The sequence below is a fragment of the Callorhinus ursinus genome, unplaced genomic scaffold (genome assembly GCF_003265705.2).
Source record: "Callorhinus ursinus isolate GAN/ISIS: 27379988/994484 unplaced genomic scaffold, GSC_fseal_2.0 scaffold55, whole genome shotgun sequence".
Taxonomy (NCBI): Eukaryota; Metazoa; Chordata; class Mammalia; order Carnivora; family Otariidae; genus Callorhinus; species Callorhinus ursinus.
This window is the reverse complement of record NW_027397117.1, coordinates 528,438-548,413: the sequence shown is the minus strand read 5'-3', so window position 1 is coordinate 548,413 and position 19,976 is coordinate 528,438. Positions and strand designations below refer to the sequence as shown.

The following is a 19,976-nucleotide window of genomic DNA, read 5'->3' as shown; positions in this document are numbered from 1 at the left end:
GAGCCCAACATGGGGCTCGATCCCAGGACCCTGGGATGTGGACCTGAGCTGAAGGCAGACGCTTAACCATCTGAGCCACCCAGGCGCCCCCAGATGCGGCCTTTAGACCCTGTTTTTGCTCAGATTGTCGGCTGAGGGTGCCAAAAAAGAGAAAATGGCCGTTGGAGGTTTATTTTTTCACGCCAAGCACACAGTAGGCCCTTCATGCATGTGTGCAGATCTTCCAATAGCAAAGGAGGGATGGGATGGGAGAGGTGGGGTGCTTTGGGCCAGCCGGGTTTGTCTTCCCCTGCATCTGTGTGGGGGAGTGTGTGTACATGATGTATAAATGTGTATGTGACCAGGGTTGGAGAGAAAGTGCAAGTCAGCACATTTCTGGGCAGATCTCTTTGTTTCTCTATGTGGGGGCCAGACAAGGGCGCACCTGAGTGTGTAGAATGTTCCAGCTGTACCACTGACAGTCTTTCTGAACCTTCCGGGTCTCAATATCCACGTCTAAGCAGGGGGATAGTACGGTGCCTGAGATGTGGTTCAAATACTCCAGCACAACACTACAAAAGGTACTGGGAGTCGAGATGAACCAAGGCTGGTTGTGAGTTTTTCATTGTTGAAACTGCACGATGGGGACCTGGGAGTCCACCATATTCTCTCTCTACTTGGGGGCCTGTTTGCAAATTGTCACCATAATCCCCCTTTTAAAAAAAAAAATCCTTATTTTTTTTAAATTAAGTACAGAGGACAGAGCAACAGCACCTTCCTCATAGAGTTACTGTGAAAACCAGTGAAGAGACGCCAATAACAGCGAAGCAGCACCCTTACGGGTACGCGGTGCTTACGGGGTGGCGGGCTCCCACTACAGCCCGGGGTTGGTAAGTTGCTTCCCACTCTTCGCAGGCTCGGTAGGCCAATGGCAGCCAGCCCCTACAAGTAAGGGAATCCCTGGCCTCCCTGCAAACTCCTCCCCTTTCACTCCGCCCTCCACGGCCCCTCCCTCCGAGGAAGCGCGGGACTGGGGCCCAGCAGGTGTGGGGTTAAGCCCGTTCGGGGGCCCCGGGGAGTCGCAGCAGTAGCGGCGGCGGCGGCGGCGGCAGCAACTGCACCAACAGCGGTGGTGGCAGGTCTGGCCCCCGGCCAGCTGGCCGGGAGCCCCAGGAGGCAGAGAGGGCGGACGAAGGGGAGGAAGAGGGGAAGGAGGAGGAGAGGAGCAGTCAGCAGGCCGGAGGAGGCAGGACTTCCTGGTGTGGGGGTTGTCAACAGCCCAGAAAGAGAAAGGCAGAGACCGAAGCGAGAGGACCTGGGGAGCGGAGAGAGACGCAGCCCGGCCACGCGGAGGAGATCTGGGAGACCCACTCGCCCCAACCACCCAGGCGGCTCCACCTGGAGGCTCGGGGCGGGGGGCGCAGAGCCGCCTCTTCCCGCACCAGTCCGGAGACCCTTGGGGCTTTGAGAGGCCGCGCCTGGGCTCCACCAAGGAGGCGGGGGTTCCTTTTCCGGAGAGCAAACTTTTTACTGAGATGCCTTGCGGGGCGAAGTGCGGCCCCCGAAGAGAACTGGACAGCCTCTGATCGCCGCCTGCGCCCCCCCCCCCCCCGCTGCTGGGGCCAGGAGGCCCCAGGGGAAGGACAGCCCGACATCTTCGGCGGCCGGGACTCCCGGCCCCAGCTCGGTGGCCGAGGCCGAGAGGTAGGGCTCTGGGCTGGGCGGGGCGCCGGGGCAGCGGGGCAGGGACTGCCCCAGGGATGGGGGAGCTGGGGTGCGCGGGGGGGGGGGGGGCGCTGGACACCCAGCAGAGGCCTCTCGGCGGTGGGGCCAGGCTGAGGAGCTGCTCACCCCTACTCAACCAAGGCCCTGGAGCCCCGCTGCCGTCGGGCGACTGGGTCCTGTGAGTCTGAATCCCAGATAAGAAATACCCAACTTTGGGTCTGGGCCGCCCCTTCCTACTCTGTGGGACTGCTGGGATCTCCGGGTGTCTGGGTCTCTGGTGGTTTCCCCTTCCTCCCCCATCCTGCTCCCCAGAGAGGAAGCCCCGGAGGTGGCCTGCCCACTGCTTTCTCACACACACACATACACACACACACACACACACACACTCTCTCTCTCTCTCTCTGTCTCTCTCTTTCCAGTTTGCAAACTCAGCTCTGGAGTTGGGCAGCGCCAGCGGCAGGAAAAACCTGCCCCTGCCCCCATCTACCGCCACCTCCCCTGCCGTGCCCCCTTCACCAGCCAGGCACCCCCAGTTCCCGCAAGGCCCTGCTGCCATGTCGGACCCAGATGTCCCCAGGGGCCCTGATGCCCCCGCCATGTGGCCCCCCTGTTCCAGGGGTGCCTGAGCCCTTTGGAGGAGCCCCAGCTGCACCCCCCGCCCACCTTGGCCGAGTCCTGAGCCCCAGGGACCATGAGTGGGGGCAAGAAGAAGAGTAGTTTCCAAATCACCAGCGTCACCACGGACTATGAGGGCCCAGGGAGCCCAGGGGCTTCCGAGCCCCCTGCCCTGCCGGCCCCCACTGGGCCCCCACCCCGTCTACCTAACGGGGAGCCCAACCCCGAGCCAGGGGGCAAGAGCACCCCCCGGAACGGCTCCCCACCGCCTGGGGCCCCCGCCTCCCGTTTCCGGGTGGTAAAGCTGCCCCACGGCCTGGGAGAGCCTTATCGCCGAGGCCGTTGGACGTGTGTGGATGTTTACGAGAGAGACCTGGAGACCCCTGGCTTCAGCCGGCTCCTGGAGGGAGTTCGAGGGGCCTCGGGAGGCACCGGGGGCAGATCTTTGGATTCCAGGTTGGAGCTGGCCAGCCTGGGCCTTGGTGCCCCGACCCCGCAGCCAGGCCTGTCTCAGGGCCCCACCTCCTGGCTCCGTCCGCCCCCCACCTCCCCTGGACCTCAAGCCCGCTCCTTCACCGGGGGGCTGGGCCAGCTGGCAGTGCCTGGCAAGGCCAAGGTGGAGACACCCCCTCTGTCAGCCTCCCCACCCCAGCAGCGCCCCCCAGAGCCCAGGACTGGGGAAAGCGCTGGCACGTCCCGGGCTGCCACGCCCCTGCCCTCCCTGAGGGTGGAAGTGGAGGCTGGGGGCTCAGCAACGGGGACCCCTCCACTGTCCCGATCAAAGGATGGAGCCCCGCGGCTGAGAATGGAGTTGGCTGCTCCAGAGGAGATGGGGCAGGTAAGAGCTGGGTTCTGGGGTGGGGGAGACACCTGGGGGGGGGGTGCTGGCTCCTCTCAGCCTGGGCCTAACCTCCAGCCTGGGCTTTCCTGCCTCCCCCTCCATACCGCCCTCTCCCCACTCCATCGACACCGGTGTCAGGTCAGGTAGCCCCTCTTTTCTCTTCCTGCCCTCTCCCTGGGAAGTCGATCCTACTCTTCACACAGCCTTGTTTTCTTTCTCAGGCTCCCCTTGCCCCTACATTCTGCACCTTCTTTCTTTCTCTTTGGCCTTTAATTTGTTACCTTTGACCCCCGTCTCCGTTTCCATATAGCCCCCTGCTGTCCCCCCATCACAGAGATGTGCCTTCCTCACTTTGGCCCTCACCTTCTGTCTTGGTTTCACGTCTTCTGGCTTCGGGAATTGAGGGTGGCGGTCCCAGGTGGGGCTGGGTGCTTGGGTCTCTGGGACAGGAGCTGCCAGGGTTGGTGGGGAGGGGTAAAAAGGAGGCTTTCCATCGTCAGTCTCCCTGGCGGCGCCATTCCAAAGGTGGGGGTCTGTCTTCTCATGAGCCGCCCATCCCAGCCCCATCTGCAGCTTTGTCCCGAGTCAGATTTCTCCAAGGACCTGAAGGATTGGGTGGGGTAGAGGGTTTGGTCGTTTGTCCTTTCCACCCCTAGATGTCTGTCTGTGGTCCCTGCATCTAGGCCTCTCCACGATTGATAACTGGGGGTGGCCACCAGGGAGTGGGTGAGAGGCAGGAAGCAGTGGAGAAAGAGTTAAATCCTCTGCTCTTTCTGCTTCCTGTCTCCAAAAGAGGAACAAGTCTGGGCTGGGGGGCAGGATGCCTGGGTCCCTCGGGTGGGGGTGGGCAACCAGGGATGTGGGGGATGGATGTGTCTGTCCTGAAGGAGAAAATAACACCTTGGACCTCAGGAGGAAAGGCAGGGAGTGTGAGCATGAGAACTTTTCCCCCTTCCTGGCCTTGGGCACAAACCACAGTATAAAAATAACCTGGGACTGGATGTCTGGGCCCTGTCAGGACCGGTCAGGACCGGCTCCCCCCACCCCCTCCTGGCCTCAAGCTCACATCTCTCATGCTGCGCCCCCTACTTTTCTGGAGCTTTCATTCAGTTCCTACCCTAGGGGAGAAGATGCTCTTTACTGGTCCCTGTCCCCGTGCTTTTCCAAAGCAAGCCTCCTTTGCCCCAGTCTCTCTGTGTCCCTAAGCCCTGCCTGAGCTTCCCTAGGGGCCTGCACACCTCCCTCTCTCCCCAGCGCCCCCAGACCCCTTTCCTGTGTGCACATCCTGATCCCTTCCTGTGTGCATGCATCTGTGCTGCCGTTTCCTGGCCCTGAAGTCTGGCTCCCTTCCACACACACCCCCACCATGTCTCTTCTCTCTTAAGAGAGAGGCTGGGAGGAGGGCCGGGGGGACACCACCTGGGCCCCCTTCCTCTGCTCTGTCCCTCTAACCACTCTGGACTCTCTGTTCTTGGCTTTTCCGAGAAGCAGGGGCCTCCTGGGGCCTCACAGAGGCGGCTTGTTCCTGTGGCCCCCGCCCTTTTGCAGCCACCCCCAGCGCCTGTTCGCCTGCCGGGGCCTCTCCCCAGGCCCCCCCCCCCCCCCCCCCATCTCCACAACCCAACCGCTCTCCCCGCCCCAGGGCCCAGCACAGGAGCAGAACTTCACCTGAATCCGAGAAGTTTGAGCGAAGAGGCTAGAATGGATAGAGTGGGGTGGGGGGTGGGGGAGGACCAGTTTCTGAGGATTCATTCATTCTACAAATAGCTATTAAACAAACTCTAAGCTCTACCCTCTGGAGCTTACCTTCTAGCAGCAGGGAAGCAAAAATACTTTAATTTCAGATACTATTCAGTGCTCTAAAAAAAAAAATAGAGCAGTTCGGTGGAATTCACTAGTTGAATGATGGGGAAATGCCTCTCTGAGGAAGTGACATTTGAATCGCTTTAATAAGTCAGGGGGCAGAAGGCAGACACCCTCTGACTAGCCTCTGATTGGGGGTTCCTGGATTAGCTGGTGGAAGGGTGCTGGAGTGCAGACTAGAGCCCCTCTCTGGTACTCTGATACCCCATGGGCCACTTTCTGGAAGCTACTCACCCAGTCCTCAGGATGGGCACTGTTTTCCTTGCCTCCAATACCTGCCTAGTACCTCGACCAGACCTGGGGGAGAGGGGGCCTTTGGGGCAGGACTCCTGGGTCCTCAGAAGAGAGCAGAAGTACATGGGGAGAGCTGGGGAGGCAGAGTACTAGGCAGGTTGTAAGGTGGCTGGTTCCTCTCTTGCCCTTGATGTGATGGTTCCTACCTCTCTGCCTCCAGGTGCCCCCACTCGACTCTCGCCCCGACTCCCCAGCCCTCTACTTGTTCCCCGATGCCAGTCTGGTTCACAAGTCTCCAGACCCCTTTGGAGCAGCGGCAGCCCAGAGCCTCAGCCTGGCCCGCTCCATGCTGGCCATCAGTGGCCACCTGGACAGCGATGATGATAGGTAGGTGGGCTCTGGGATAGCCGCATGAAGCTGCCCGGTATAGGTGTCTTTCCCCCAAGTTAAGCTTGGAGAGGACCTCTCCAACAGAGAAACCTGGCCTGGGCACAACCGCTGGGCAAAGTTGATCTGGGACCCACTCCCTCTCTGTGGAGAGAGCTGGGTAGGACTCCCTGGCTTAGGATTGTCAAAATCGTAGACTTTTTTTAGAGTTTGAAGGGAGTCATTGTTGTCAAATTCCAGAGCTCTTGCAGATTTAGCGATCGTTTGGCCAACCCTAAGAATTTACTGGCAAATGCGCTTGAGAGGAGAAAAGATCAGCGGGTCTCCTCCCCGGCTCGCACCTCCCTCTCCCTACTGAGGGGAATGGAACTCCTGCCTTTGGAGTAACATTCTTAGGGACCATACGCACTACTTTAGGCTCCTGGGACCTCTGGTACCAAGAAAGTGCATCCCTGGGGTTCTGTTCTCCGTGCCAAGCCGGAGCCGGGACAGGATGGCTGTGGGACCCAGGGGAGGCACAGGAGGGCAGGATCGGCTGGGGTTTGCCCTCCAGGGGAGAATGGCCGTTCCGTTCAGAGGCACGGTGGGCAGAACTTCCTGTTTCAAGGGCCAGGTTTCGACAGAGGAATGTCAGCAAGCTGAAAAGGGAGGAACGACATTGCGAGGCCGATAGGCAGGCTGCTCCCTTCTGGCCGTGGACTGATAGAAGGGCTAGGGAGTCACCACTTTTATTTTGGAGGGAGGAGTGGGACTTCCTGTTTGAGGCTCGGGGGAGGGACTTCCTGTTTGGAAGGAAATAAGGGGTGGGGCTTAGCCCTGAGTTTTGTGGGTGATGGGGGAACCCATCCCAGAAGGGAGTCTCTCCTTCCTGCCTGCCCCTCGCGTGGCACCCGCCCCCACACCCTCACCCCTCGGAATGAGGGACTAAGTCTCACCATAGAAAAGGGCTTGTGGCCTTGTGGGGAGCCTGAGGCAGAGAGGAAAGAGAAGGGGTGGCGGGGCCGGTGGGGTGGAGGGCGAGGGACCTGGTGGCGGCTGGTGGAGAATGAGGGACACAGTGGGGCAGGGCAGTGCGGCTTCTGGGCTCCCAGCTCTCAGGAATGTGTGAGGTGTGAGGTTGGCCAGGGCTGGGCGAGTCCACCTGCCCCCGTTGCTATTCTCGGCGCTTCGCACCCGTACTGCCTCCCACGTGGGAGGTTCCCTGGCACGAGGGCTCCCTATCCCTCCCCACCCCTGTTGATTTCAGAGCCCAGCCTCCCGCTTCTTAGAGGGCTCTGCCCTCCAGGAGTCTCCTCAGCTCTATTCTTTGTCTCGTGCCTTCCCTCTGTCCCGCCCCTCCCCACACCCCAGTCTGACCAGTCAGGTACCCAGCCTCCACTTTGTCCTGCTCCACTCGAAGCCTCGGGGGCTCTGCTCTAGCCCAGCGCCTCTCTTGCCCCACCCGGCTGGGCCAGTAGGTAGGTTTGGGTTGGGCCACCCCCTTGGCCCCCTGGAATGAGGCATGTAGCCCCCACCTCATCTCTCTGGTATGCCCAGAGCTGGCAGGAGAGCAGGGTCTGAGTGGCATGGAATCTCCCTTTCAAGAGGGAAAGTGGGCTGGGGAGTTAAGTGCCTGGATCCCAGTTAGGAAATTGGGGATACCTGCCAATCTCAGAATCTGGGGATGGGAGAACAGAGGGTGCCTGGTGAATGGTGAATGCTCACGTGCTCCTGGCTGGCAAGAACCTTTGTGTCCCTGACACGGCCTGTCAGTTGGAAGGTACTTGAAAAAGTGGATGGATGGACGAATGGATGGGTGGGTAGATGGCCAGCATGGGGGATCCAGGCATTATAGGGAATGAATCCCAGGGACTTGGGAAAGAAAAAAAAAAACATTTATTTATCCAGTGCCTCCTTTGGGTCAGGTGCTACCTTTTATCTCACTAAAGCAAGCCCATGATCCCCACTTTCCAGGTGAAGAAGCTGAAACTCAGAGGAGGGAGGTTTTAGAAACTTGCCAAAGTTCACCGAGCTAGTAAGGCTAGTAAGTGCTAGGGCTGCATGCAGAGCCTGGGTCTGACCCCAAAGTCACATTCTACATTCTCCTACTGAAATGCCTACGTCCCACGAGGAGGAGGCAGTCATCTCTAGGATGCCTTTTCTCTCCAGGACAGGGGCAGGGACAGTTTTCCTAAGCCGGGCAAGGAGCCCCCCCCCCCCGCAACTCTGGCCTAGCCCCACCCCAAAGGCACCACAGATCCGGGAGGGAGTAGTGCAGAGAGGACAGCCGGATGCCACTTTGTTGGCCTCAGGCCCATCCCCTGCAGGCTCCTCAGAGCATAGCTAGGGAGCGGGGCTGGCCCTTGTCCCCAGGATCAGAACCTTGCCACCTCTCCCAGGTGTCCTGCTTCTTCGTCTGATCCTCATTTTAAGAGGCTGTTTCATTTGACCTTCAAAAAGGAAGACCAGTGTCTAGGGCTGTCCTTGTCCCAGGCCGGGAGAGTCCTCCTGCAGGGCAAGAGTCCTCAGCTGTGCATATCCTGCAGGCCCAACCCCAGGGGGCGCCACTCACATTTGAAGTCATTGTCATGGACACTTAAAGTCATGACATTTTTCTTGAAGATGGCAGTAAGTGTCTTGAAGGAGGGGGCATTTTGTTCTAATGCACACAGTCACCTTTTGGGCTTGTGGTGGGGGCTGATCCCACACAGCCAGCTCCAAGTTTCGGGGTCCTGACTCTGCCCGGGGAATTCCAGCACAGTGCCCTCTGCTCGCTTACTTACTGTGGGGCGGGGGAGGCTCTCAAAGGGAGGGTTTGGGTTGCCTGCCAGAGTCCTGGTCCCTTGAAGTGTTAACGTTAGAGTGTGACAGTGGAAAGTGCTGTCAAAAACTCTCCAGCACTAGACAAACAGGAGATAGTCATCTATCAGCCAACAAATGTTTATTGTTGTATTATTCCTTTATTTCTGGCAAGAACAAACAACTTACTTGGCATCTTTACCTGAGTGTCCGCCAAGCAAGGCCGGTGTTCCTATTCCTGTGGATCTTCCCCTCTTTGGTCTCTGTGTGTCTGTGTGTACGGGGGGAGGGGGGACGGGGTGTGTGCCCTGTGGTCGCCCAGACTCCACCCAGGTGTCTCAGATTGAAATAGCTTAAAAACTGCCCTGACTTTCCAGCTGGCTGGCTCACCCTCCACTCTTCAATTTGTCGTCTCCCCCCGCCCCCACCCCCACCCCAGGAGTCCCAGTGTCCTTTCCTCACCTTACCCTGTCCTGCTCTCTCAGGTCTGGCCACCCCTTTGGTTACTCCACCTGTCAGCGCCTTCTGCACCCAGAGCTTGGACAGGAAATGGAAAATTCCCAGCTCCCTTGTGTTCCCTTCCTGGCTGCAGGGCCTCATCCAAGGGTCACCTTGAATTGAGTGCTCATTCCCCCCACAGGGAAGTGAGTTGGAGCCGACAATCAGGAGAGAGGGCTCGACAAGGGAGCACAAAGAGTGCAGGATGCAGCACGTTGAGACCACCCACTCTGAGAGAGGCAAAGCTGGGGGCTGGAGGACAGACAGGCTCGATCCTGCAGCACAGGGAGGCCTGGGTGTAGGGCTGGCCACAGGGCTGACGTGGCTGAGGGAGAAGCTGGACCCGGGTGGATCATGAGCCTTGGGATGAGGCAGGAGCCTGAGACCTGGGTGGTGACAAGAGGGAGACTTGGGGCGGGGAGCGGGGCGGGGAGGGCAAGGCAGAAAGGCTTGTGCAGGCCCTTGGCCCCGGAGAGGCAAGACATGCTTGAGGGATCCAGAGGCTGGCCCTGGGAACCGTTTCGCTGGGCCTGAGTCGGCCTCTGCTGGCCATTTAACAAACTGCAGCCAGACAGGTTCTCCCCTGTCATTCGCTCTCAAGGATCTTCAAAGGATCTTCAATTCCCGATGTCCCACCTCCAGCCTCCCTACCTCTCCTCAAGCCTCTGTTCCCTCTAAGACCCCAGCCCCGAGACCCAGGTTCCAGATCCATAGGCTGTGCTTGCCTTTCAGGGCTGTTTTCGTTGCTTTGGTGACCTTTCCATTTTTCTTCTCCCTCACCATGGGAGGTGGGAGATCCTCTCTGGCCAGGCCCCAGGCATCACCCACTATGTGGGCTTTGTGTCTGGGATGGCCGGGGGGGGGGGGTTGTGGGGGGCGATACTTACAGTCCAAGGAAGGTGACAAGTTTTATCAGAAACGCCCGCTATCCCAGCTGAGTGGAGCTGAGAGCTTGAGGGAGGCCAGTATTAGCCCAGAGGGGCGGACGGGGTGAGGTAGGGGTAGGTCTCCCTCACCCTTCGCAACCCCACCCCCCCACCCCGACCCAGGCCTCTGGCCTCAGAGCCCCTCCCCTGACCCAGCCCACCAGCTGCCTTCCCTCGGCCTGCCCCCTTCCCTCTGCTCTGGGATTGGTGCCAGGGTGAGAAGGGGACACTGGCACTGACCGAGTCTGGGAATTCCCGCCCACCGTGGAGTCGGTGGGAGGGGGTCCCCGTGTCCCCGAGGAGCCAATAGCAGCCAGGCTTTGCCCTGGGGGGCGGCGTATATCTTGCAGACCAGCACCCCCTAGGCACTGTCTCCTCTCTGCCTGCCTGGCACCAGCCAGACCCCGCTGTGCCCCGGGGGGCTCTGAGCCCCCCAGGCAGTCCTTCTGATAGAGCCCTCTCCCTTTGGAGGGGGCCTAAAGCCCTTTCCCTTTGGGGATGGCCCAGCCGGGCACCTCTGTCAAGTCCCTGGTGTCATCTTATGAGACCCGAGTGGTGGGGATGGCACCGGGGCCTCCCCGGAAAAGGGGCTGTGTCTCCTCTCCTTGCTCCCCTCGGGGAGCATCCCCTATCCGAGGGGCATCTGCACCCCCACCCCGCCGGGGCCTGGGGGGGCCTGGGCAACGGCCCTCACCCCGCCGGGGGATGGACAAAACTCTCCTCTCCCTGATTCTCTGTCACAGGTACAGGCAGGGGTGTGGGTGGGAGGCTGCAGTGAAGGGTTTGTGGAGGCGGCCAGAGGCTGCTCTGAGAAGCACCTGGAAGGCAGCCGGCTGGGGTGTCCAGACACCTGGCTTGGCACCTACTCCTCCTCCTCACCTCTCAACTCCCTGTGTCTCTCCAGCGGCTCCGGAAGCCTGGTTGGCATTGACAACAAGATCGAACAAGCCATGGTAAGAGAAGCCATCTTGGTCCCGGGAGGTTCCAGCTCATGTCCTGCTATCCTCCTCAGGGAATACCAACTCCTAGCTCCTCAGCCCACTCCCCAGCTGGGTTCCCTCCTGTCTCCACCTGAACTCCCGATCTCCCTTGGCCCCTGGCCTGGCCCCCATCTCTGTCCTCAAGCCCTGACCTTGTCTCTGTCCGGCATCCTTGCACACTGCAAACCCCACCCCCCCACCCCCACCCCCTGGCCTCTTCCCTGCTTTGCTGCTTCTCCAGTGGTCCTTCATCATTTGGGAGCAGGCAGGGGCATCTCTCACACCCAGGCCCTCGAGGCCCTGGGCAGGGATGAGGTTGGGGTGGCCTGGGACCCCTGACTCTTTGTCTGTCCCCGGGCCCCCAGGACTTGGTGAAGTCCCACCTCATGTTTGCGGTCCGGGAGGAGGTAGAGGTGCTGAAGGAGCAGATCCGAGACCTGGCCGAGCGGAACGCCGCGCTGGAGCAGGAGAACGGACTGCTGCGTGCCCTGGCCAGCCCCGAGCAGCTAGCCCAGCTGCCCTCCTCGGGAGTCCCACGGCTTGGGCCCCCTGCGCCCAACGGGCCCTCCGTCTGAGCCTCCCTTCCCTCACAATGTGCCTTTGGGGGGCTGCCACGGCTGCCTGCCCCCCTTCCTATGCAGCTTTAATGCCTCCTGATCCCTGGGGATGGGAGTTGAAGGCTCAGACTTGGCCTGTCCCCCCGATTCTTCCTCAGTCTCCCCCTAGTGCCCAGGGACTGGGCGGGGGCACCCCCAGGCCTTGAAGGAGGAGGGAGGGCTTCAGGATGGGGTGTTGGATGGAGCCCCCCTCCTGCCTCCCAAGGTGTCAGTGTTCTGGGACCCCTGGCAGTCGATGGCTGGGGGAGTCTCCCTGGCAGACACCCCATCCCCACCTTGTTCCCTCAAAGTACCCCCTCTCCTCTGCCCAGGGGAGGGAGTGTGGACAGTCTGCGAGTTCTGGGATTCAGGTTGTTATTAAAATAATAATTATAATTAAAAAATCCGGAGAAACTTGAATCTGGAGGTTGGCATCTCGTTGCTTGTGTCCAGATGTGGCCTGCAGTGGCATTTCCACGTGTGGGGGAAAGACGGAGGTGTGGACTCCCTTGGAGATCTTGTCCAGACTGGGGAGGTTGAATGTGGCTTAGACACAGTGGTCAAAAGAGTTGAGAGGGGGGGTGCGCCAAGGGCCCAAAGGGGAGTCAGCGGCCTGGGTCCTGGGAAGGGGCAGGCAGGGTGGTGGGGGGGGGGGGGGGCGTCAGCCCACGTGCTGAGGGGGGCCAGGGAAACAATGAGGCCTTTGGTGATTGTGCAGGATCCACCCCCAGCTTCCCAGTGTGTCCCCTCTGTGGGCTGGATCCCGGTGGCGGCGGCTTGGGGGGCGGGGCTGGGGGCCCTGAATGGGCCCCTTGTCTCGGCGCTGGGTGTGGGCCAGGTTCCCCGGGCACACGGTGCCCTCGCCAGGCCTGGCCAGCCTCCGTGGCTTCCACCCTCCGCTGGATGAGGACGGGCCCTGTGGGTGAGGGGGGGGGCCCCCTCCCTGACAGCTTGGGCTGGGCTGGGCTCCCACCCCCTGGGGCAGCAGAGGCAGGTAGGGAGAAGGACCCCATCTAGTGGGGAAGGGGGGAAAGCAGCAGCCTCCGCTCAGAGCGCCCGGGGCCCCAGACTAAAGGGGCCCCGTGAAGAGTGGGATACTGGAGGCCACCCCAGGTTGGACTTCCCGCCCTATAGCTCCCTAGATTTACGACCTTGGGCAGGTTCTTTGTGGTGTCTGCATCTCAGCTTCAGCTTCCTCGTGGGTAAAATACCTACCGGAGGGCCGCTCTGCTGATTATGTGACATCATACGTGGGGAATGTCCAGGGAGAACCAGGTGCTCAGAAGCCCTCCCTCCTCCGTCAAGGCCTGCTTAGTTTCCCTCCCCTGGACCTGGGGGAAGGAGGGCTGAGGGCGCAGGGATTGGCTCCGCGGATCCTGGAAGGGCCTTGGGGGTTGGGGTCAGGGCCAGGCAGGCTCTCACAATGGGCTAGAACTCTGCCTTCCTCTGAGTTCTTATCCACTTTGACTCCTCTCCCTGTCTCAGGGAGGGGAGGAAAGACTTAGGATGAGTCGTTGGTGAAGTCTTTCCCCCTGGATTCTCTCTTTCTTCTCGGCTGTGCCTGAAGCTCCCAAGGCCACTGGCCTGCAGCCTGTTCCCCTCCCCCCTTTGTACCAAATGCTTGTCCTGCCCCCCTGCTTGGTGTTCGTGTATTGGGAGAAATGGCTGTGGTAATGCGGTTCTTCCGATGGATTTGGCAAAAGATTACTCGCTGGGTGAGTTTCAGAGAGTGCCCCTTCCTCATGACATGCTGGGGTGGGAGGTGCTGCTCAGTGACCTCTAGGTCACAGAAACCCGTTTGGGGGAGGAGGTGGGGACACTCACGGCCCCTACCCCTCTGTGATTGCTTTTTGCCAACCACATGCCCCTCTCTTGTCTCTCCTCTCCCTGTCTCGGTTCTTAGGTTTTCTTCTGGAAACACAAAGCTAAGTCAACTGTCTTGGAACACCATGACTCCCAGAAAAGTGTAGAGGAGAGTCCCAAGGTGATTGAGACTTTCAAGTTGGTTGAGCCCTGCGAAGAGGCCAAGGTCTCCAAGACAGCAGAGACCCCCAAGGCGGCTGATCCCTTCACGTTGGTCACATCAGCAGATAAGGATGAGGTGGAACAGAAACGTGTGGGCCGGTCCCTGCTGCAGCTGCCCCGGACAGCTGTCAAGTCTGTCTCCACACTCATGGTCTCGGCCCTGCACAGTGGCTGGCAAATGTTCAGCTGGAAGGTGAGCACCCTATTACCTGGTTCCCTGTGGTCCTACCACCCTCCTTGATCCCCCATGACTCCTCCCCCGCTCCAATCACTTGATTGACATTTATTTTGTCGGCCTCTCAGGCAACTGAGGCTACACGGTGAACAAGATTTAGCCAGACTAAGGGAGCTACAGACAAGATCATAGGCATTGTTGGTTCAGTGTCTTAGGGGTATGACAGGGGAGGTCAGGGGTCTGTGGGAGCCCAGAGGAGGAGCATCTCCTGCAGACTTGGCGAGTCAAGGAAGGCCTTCCTAGCAGAAGAGAGGGTGAAGCTGAGACCTGAAGGATTGGCCCTGCCTTGGGGTGGAGTGGGGTGGGGAGGAAGTGAAGGGGGGCATTCCATGAAGACAGAAGAGCAAGGGGGCTGGGGTGGGGGGGTGCTGGCCCAACGTGATGGGTTTGGGCAGTCCTGGGGCCAAGGGCCAGCTTGTACAAGGCAGAGTGGTTAGCCATCTGTGCAGTTTGGGTGTTTTTTTTTTTTTTTTTAAGATTTTTATTTATTTATTTGAGAGAGAGAGAATGAGAGAGAGCACGAGAGGGAAGAGGGTCAGAGGGAGCAGCAGACTCCCCGCCGAGCAGGGAGCCCGATGGGGGGCTCGATCCCGGGACCCCAACACCATGACCTGAGCTGAAGGCAGATGCTTAACCAATTGAGCCACCCAGGCGCCCCAGTTTGGTAGTTTCTTATCAAACCAAACCTGTAATCATCATATGCCAAGCAGTCATACTCTTGGCATTTATCCTAGATAAATGGAAATTTATGTTCACACAAAAGTCTCCACGTGAATGTTCAGAGCAGCTTTATTTGTAATAGCCAAAACCAATCCAAATGTTCTTCAGTGGTTGAATGGTTAAACTGTGATGTCTCCATACCATGGAATACTTCTCAGCCTTAAAAAGACACAAATTATTGATGCACCCAACAACTTAGATGAGTCTCTGGAATTATGCAGGGTGAAAACAATCCCCAACCCATATATACACACACACACATATATAGTATGATTCTATTTATATTATATACCACTCTTGAAATAGCAGAATTATAGAACTGGAGACTTGATTAGTGGTTTAGTGATTGCCAGGGTCTAGGGGTTGGGGGTTAGCAGGTAGGTTGGGTATAAAAGGAATGAGGAATTCCTATGATGGTGGAAATGTTCTGTGTGTTGACTGTGGCAGTTGGCGACATGAACCTGCGTATGTGAGATAAAATTGGGTAGAATTTAATACACACTCAACTGAGTGCAAGCAAAGGGGGACATGTGAATAAGATCAGTGGATTGTATCAGTGTCAGTGTCCTGACCATGATCTATATTATAGTTTTGCAAGATTTTACTGTTGGAGGGCTCCTGGGTGGCTCGGTCGTTGAGCGTCTGCCTTCGGCTCGGGTCGTGATCCCAGGGTCCTGGGATCGAGTTCCGCATCGGGCTCCCCGCTCGGCGGGAAGCCTGCTTCTCCCTCTCCCACTCCCCCTGCTTGTGTTCCTGCTCTCACTGTCTCTCTCTGTCAAATAAATAAATAAAATCTTTAAAAAAAAAAAAAAAAGATTTTACTGTTGGGGGAAATTGGGTATAGAGCATACAAGGACTCTAGTATTTCTCACCACTGCATCTGATTACAATTATCTCAGAGTCAGAAACGTAATTTTAAAAAGGGAAGTGTCTAGATCACTACCAAACCAACTTACTTTGGCCTTGAATGAAGTATTACAGCACTGATAATAAAGTTCACTTGGCGCCCTGTGATGGGCAGGTCAGGAAAGGACAAGAAGAGAGGCAGGGTATTTAAGAGGTAGAATTGTTGTACCAGCTGGTTGGTTGGGTGACGGTGAAGGGGGAGGGAGAGAGAAGTCAGAGCAGGCTGGAGCCATTCACTGGGGTGGAGAATGAAGGAACAAGAGCAGACTTAGGGGAGCAACTGATGAGTTGAGGGCATTGGGACAAGATGAGTTGAGATGTTGGTGGAATATTTGCATGGAGATATCTAGGAGGCGGTGAGATATACAGGCCTGGAGATGTGGAGGGAGCTCTGGACTAGAGATGGAGGTCGGGGCCATTCTGACCTTCATTTTGTTTTTTCTTTAAGATTTTATTTATTTGACAGAGACACAGCGAAGAGAGGGAACACAAGCAGGGGGAGGGGGAGAGGGAGAAGCAGGCTCCCCCCCGAGCCGGGAGCCCGATGGGGGGCTCGATCCCAGGACCCCGGGATCATGACCTGAGCCGAAGGCAGACGCTTAACGACTGAGCCACCCAGGCGCCCCCTTTTTTTTCAAGATTATTTATTTATTTGAGAGAGAGAGCGAGCGAGTGAGAGAGAGCACAAGCTGGGGTGGGGGGCAGAGGGAGAGGGACAAGCAGACTCCCTGCTGAGCAGGGAGCCCCACACGGGGCTTGATCCCAGAACCCTGGGATCATGATCTGAGCTGAAGGCTTAACGGACCAAGCCACCCAGGCGCCCCAAACCTGCCCTTCATTTTAACACAATCTCCAGGAAACCCTAGTGAGGACTCAAAGATGGGTGGGACATGGTGCCTGTCTTTCAGGAGCTCGAATTCTAGTGTTGAAAACAGACAGGTCTGCGGAACAAAGAGCGGATGTCATGCCAAATGTTGAGGCAAACACAAGGGTAGACACAAAGAACACCTAATGTAGCCTGGGAAGGCTTCCTGAAAGAGGTGGCTCCTGAGCTAGGCCTGATGGGAGGACTTGGCTCTAGAAAAGCCTTTGCTGTTCATCTGGCAGTGGTTGTATCCCCGATTTCTCCCTAGACGAAGCTATTTACGTGTGCACGTCTCTCTCTCTCTCTCTCTCTCTCTCTCTCTCTCTCTCTCTCTCTCTCTCTCGTAGTCCTCTGTGAGTTCTACCTCCATTTCCTCCCAGATGAGGTCTGGGTCCCCTCTGGAGACGCCGGAGGCTGAGATGCTGCGGGAAGTGTACCTGGTACTGTGGGCCATCCGGAAACAGCTTCGACAGCTTGCTCGCAGGCAGGAGAGGCGGAGGCGGCGCCACGTCCGGGCCCACGCTGGCCCCGAACCTGACGCAATTCAGGGCCTGAAACAGGATGCCCGGAGTCCCCTCTAGGGGGGAGCCCCACATCCTCCAAAAAGCCCCACCTCACTCTTAGGTAAGGTTGATAGGAGAGGTTAGGGCAGCAGGCCAGGAGTGGTGGGTGAGGAGAAATTTTCGTACTGTCACCTCTCATCGGGAGCCCAAGTCCAGGCCTGGGGTCCCACTTATTCCCCTTCATTCCGTTTATTCACTTTGTAAAAAAAAATTATCAAAATGTTGGGAAATAAATATCAGATATTTCGGAGTAAATATAGAGTGTGTTTGTGGATAGCCAGAGGCAATGAGGGGAACGCGGGTGGGGTAGGGCGGGGCACCTCAGGGGCTGGCCCAAACGTGTGGGAGTAACTTGGGGGCTTGGGGGGGGGATCCCCACGTCCAGGTCCCCCTGGGCCCAAACCCACTTCCAGGGACTGATTGCCTTTGGCAACTCTGCCAGGCCAGCAACTCCGGGCATCCTGTCCGCAGCAGCACCCCTTTACTGAAGATACGTGGCGCCTACCAGGTCCTGAGCCCATGCTCTCCCTGGCAATCCTACAAAGACGGGCGTTTTACAGAGGTTGAGGGACTTGAGCAAACAAGACCTGCTGGAAACTGCCCACTGCCACGCCCCTCTGGCGCTCTGGGGCTCCCCCATAGCGAGGTCAGTGGGTCTGAAGACTGACGCGGCGGCGGCGGCGGCGGCGGCGGCAGCCAGACCCGCATCCGTGGGGAAGGCTTGCAGGCCCTGCTGGCCGCGCCCCTGCCGAGAGCGGCCGAAAACTACACCTCCCAGGATTCCGGAAGGCGCCGGGGGCGGGGCTGCGGCCGCGCGTCTGCGCCTGAGGGCCGAGCGTGCAGCTGCGGGCGAGGGTGTCCGCCTGGCTCCTGGGGAGTTGGGGCGGGGGGAGTGCAGGGGGCGGGGGGGAGGGGGCTCGGCGGGAGGCCGTGGCGTTTTGGAGGAGGCTGGGGGGCGGGAGGCAACACGAAGGAAGACCCCTCTCGGACTCAGTCTGTCCTCTTGCCCGGCCACACGAAGGCGCAGCGGAAAAGCAGGGATATTTCACAAAGACTGCAAAATTAGGGCATTTCAGTGTCCACAGGGCTTGGGGGTGCGGTGGGGAAGGAGGAAGGGATGCCAGCAGAGGCCCCCGGGAAGGGGGAGAGATGGAGAGGGGGAGGAGGAGGAAGGGTGCGGCTGGTTGTGCTGCTGGGTCTGGCTTGGGGAGTTAGTGCGAATAGCAAGCAGGTGGTGGGCGTGAGCAAAGCTGGGGTAGTGAGCAAAGGGGACGGATTGTTGGAAGCACCCAATTCCCTAGAGAAGTCAGCAAACTACTCGCCTCCCCCAGAACCCCCTCCTCACCCCCCACTGCTCTGGAAGAGTTTGGGCCCCCTTGCTGGGAATCCGGGTTGCCTTTCCCAGAAGTCCAGAACTGCACCAGGCTGCCCAGCCCTATAGCCCTGCTACCCTGAGCCTATTAGCTGTCCACCGCACCTCAACCTTGCCAGCCACAGGAATACCTGTCACCGCTCATTAAGCTCCTACTGTGACTACTTTTAGGTCTTCTTCTAAGTAATTCTCACAACAGCTTTGTGATGGAGTATTACTGCTTCCGTTTTTTGGAGGAGAAAACCGGGGGACAGAAAGGTCATGTTTAATAAGATCATGCAGCTTTCATTGATCCAACTGATGAGTCTAGGTCACACTGGACATGTAACATACATGTTACATGCACACATACACATTACACTGCAGGTGTTCAGTACATGAAATGGCCTCACTGGGAATGTGTCTTGAGTTTAGCATGAAGGCAAAGCCTGTGTTCGGGTGGGGCTTCAAAACAGGCTGAGACACAGTGGCTCATTTCTGGGGCCTTCAATCACCAATTATTCCTCACCTCTCCCTGTGTGCTGGGAACCATTTTGGGGCCCAATGGCATTGTGGCGCAGGGTCTGTGTCCCCGGGTGCCCAGAGGCTGGAAGGTGCTTCACTGTGAGATTCAAGATCAGCCCCTCCCAAGTCCTTAGAGACAGGCTCCTCTTCCAGTTGGGGACCTTAAGGTTTTCAGTGGGAGGATGGTGGGGTAGGGTGAAGGGTGGCCTGGAGGGTCACCGGTAAATAGCCTTGCAAGTAGCTACAGGTCCAGGAGCCAATCCAGGCTGGAGGCTGGAGGCTTGTGGGAGGGAATACTGCCTTCATTTTTCTTTGGCTTCTTTAGCATCTTGGAAGTGGGAGGGGAGGAAAGGAAGAAGGTGAGTTCAGCCAGCAGCCAAGGGAGCTGTTGGCACCTCCCACCGCTCCCTCCCTCCCCAGACATGATGGAGTCCTGTCTGGGCTTGGCCAAGCAGGGGAATGGAGACTTGCAGGAGAGAAGGGGGCAGGATGGAAGAGAAGTCCACAGACCTTGCTTTGCCTAGATGTCTCCTTGCACCCAGGTGGCCTCCTTCCTCCCCATCCTAAGTAATCCAGCCCAGAGCCCTGGAGGAAGCCCTGTGGTGGGGCCTGGGGAGAAACTTTCCAACTGGGAGGGAAGCATAAGGAATCTCCTGGGGGTGGTGATTTGCAGGGAAGGATGCTTACTCACCCCAGCCCTCTCCTGGTAGAAATAAGCGGAGGACAGAGTGACCCCCGCAGAAATCTGCCTCCTGATGACAGTCTTGTGAAAAACTCCCACCTTGGACACCCTCCCCTCCCATCCCCATCAGACCTCAGGCACTTCTCCCCCAAAGCTGCTCCACTGCATGAGGCCAAAGTAGTAGGGCTATGGGTGGGCTGAGTTGGGACGAGAGTCGTCCTTTATTTTCAAAAGAGAGGAGCCCTAGGAATGTGGGGAGCAACATGAGAGTGCTGGTCCCAGATGCCCTCACTCTCTGCGCCATCTCCCCTTCTCCATCATCATCTGATTGCCTGAAAATTTCAAATCTTTTGTCCGGCTCCACCACACAGCAAAACATGTCATACCCCGCTGAAACCTTCCAATAGTTTTCCATCCTTCTTGGAAAAAAATCCATACTGTTCCCTTTGTCTAAAATGCCCTTCTCTCAGATCTTGGCACCGTGAGCTCCTTGCCAGTCTGGATTCTGTACAGATGTTGCCACACGTCTTCCCGAACCCTTTCCCTGATGGCCTGACTTAGCGATCAAGAGAGACCCACCATCCTGGCCATCCTCTGTCTCTCGCCATGCTTTGTCTTCGCGTAGTACTTAACAGTATCTGAAATTATATTTACTTATTGGCCAGTATACTTGGGAGGCCGT

General features: G+C 58.1%; 2 protein-coding genes and 1 long non-coding RNA gene across 3 annotated transcripts; 2 read left to right on the top strand and 1 right to left on the bottom strand.

Moving 5' to 3' along the window:
- Positions 1 to 992: 992 nt before the first annotated feature.
- Positions 993 to 11,842, top strand: TSC22D4 (TSC22 domain family member 4). Its single transcript, XM_025864483.2, has 5 exons — positions 993 to 1,683; positions 2,124 to 3,157; positions 5,478 to 5,644; positions 10,751 to 10,799; positions 11,192 to 11,842. Exons 2-5 carry the CDS (start codon positions 2,396 to 2,398, stop codon positions 11,399 to 11,401), a joined length of 1,188 nt encoding a protein of 395 aa, XP_025720268.1. The 5' UTR covers positions 993 to 1,683; positions 2,124 to 2,395; the 3' UTR covers positions 11,402 to 11,842.
- LOC141371084 (uncharacterized) lies at positions 11,781 to 12,774 on the bottom strand. Its single transcript, XR_012375718.1, has 2 exons — positions 12,638 to 12,774; positions 11,781 to 11,949 (listed from the first exon to the last, which is right to left on the bottom strand). It is a non-coding gene; the product is annotated as an uncharacterized lncRNA (long non-coding RNA).
- SPACDR (sperm acrosome developmental regulator) lies at positions 11,988 to 16,991 on the top strand. The gene is made up of 3 exons (XM_025864484.2): positions 11,988 to 13,137; positions 13,326 to 13,640; positions 16,521 to 16,991. Exons 1-3 carry the CDS (start codon positions 13,084 to 13,086, stop codon positions 16,752 to 16,754), a joined length of 603 nt encoding a protein of 200 aa, XP_025720269.1. The 5' UTR covers positions 11,988 to 13,083; the 3' UTR covers positions 16,755 to 16,991.
- The last annotated feature ends 2,985 nt before the right edge of the window (positions 16,992 to 19,976 follow it).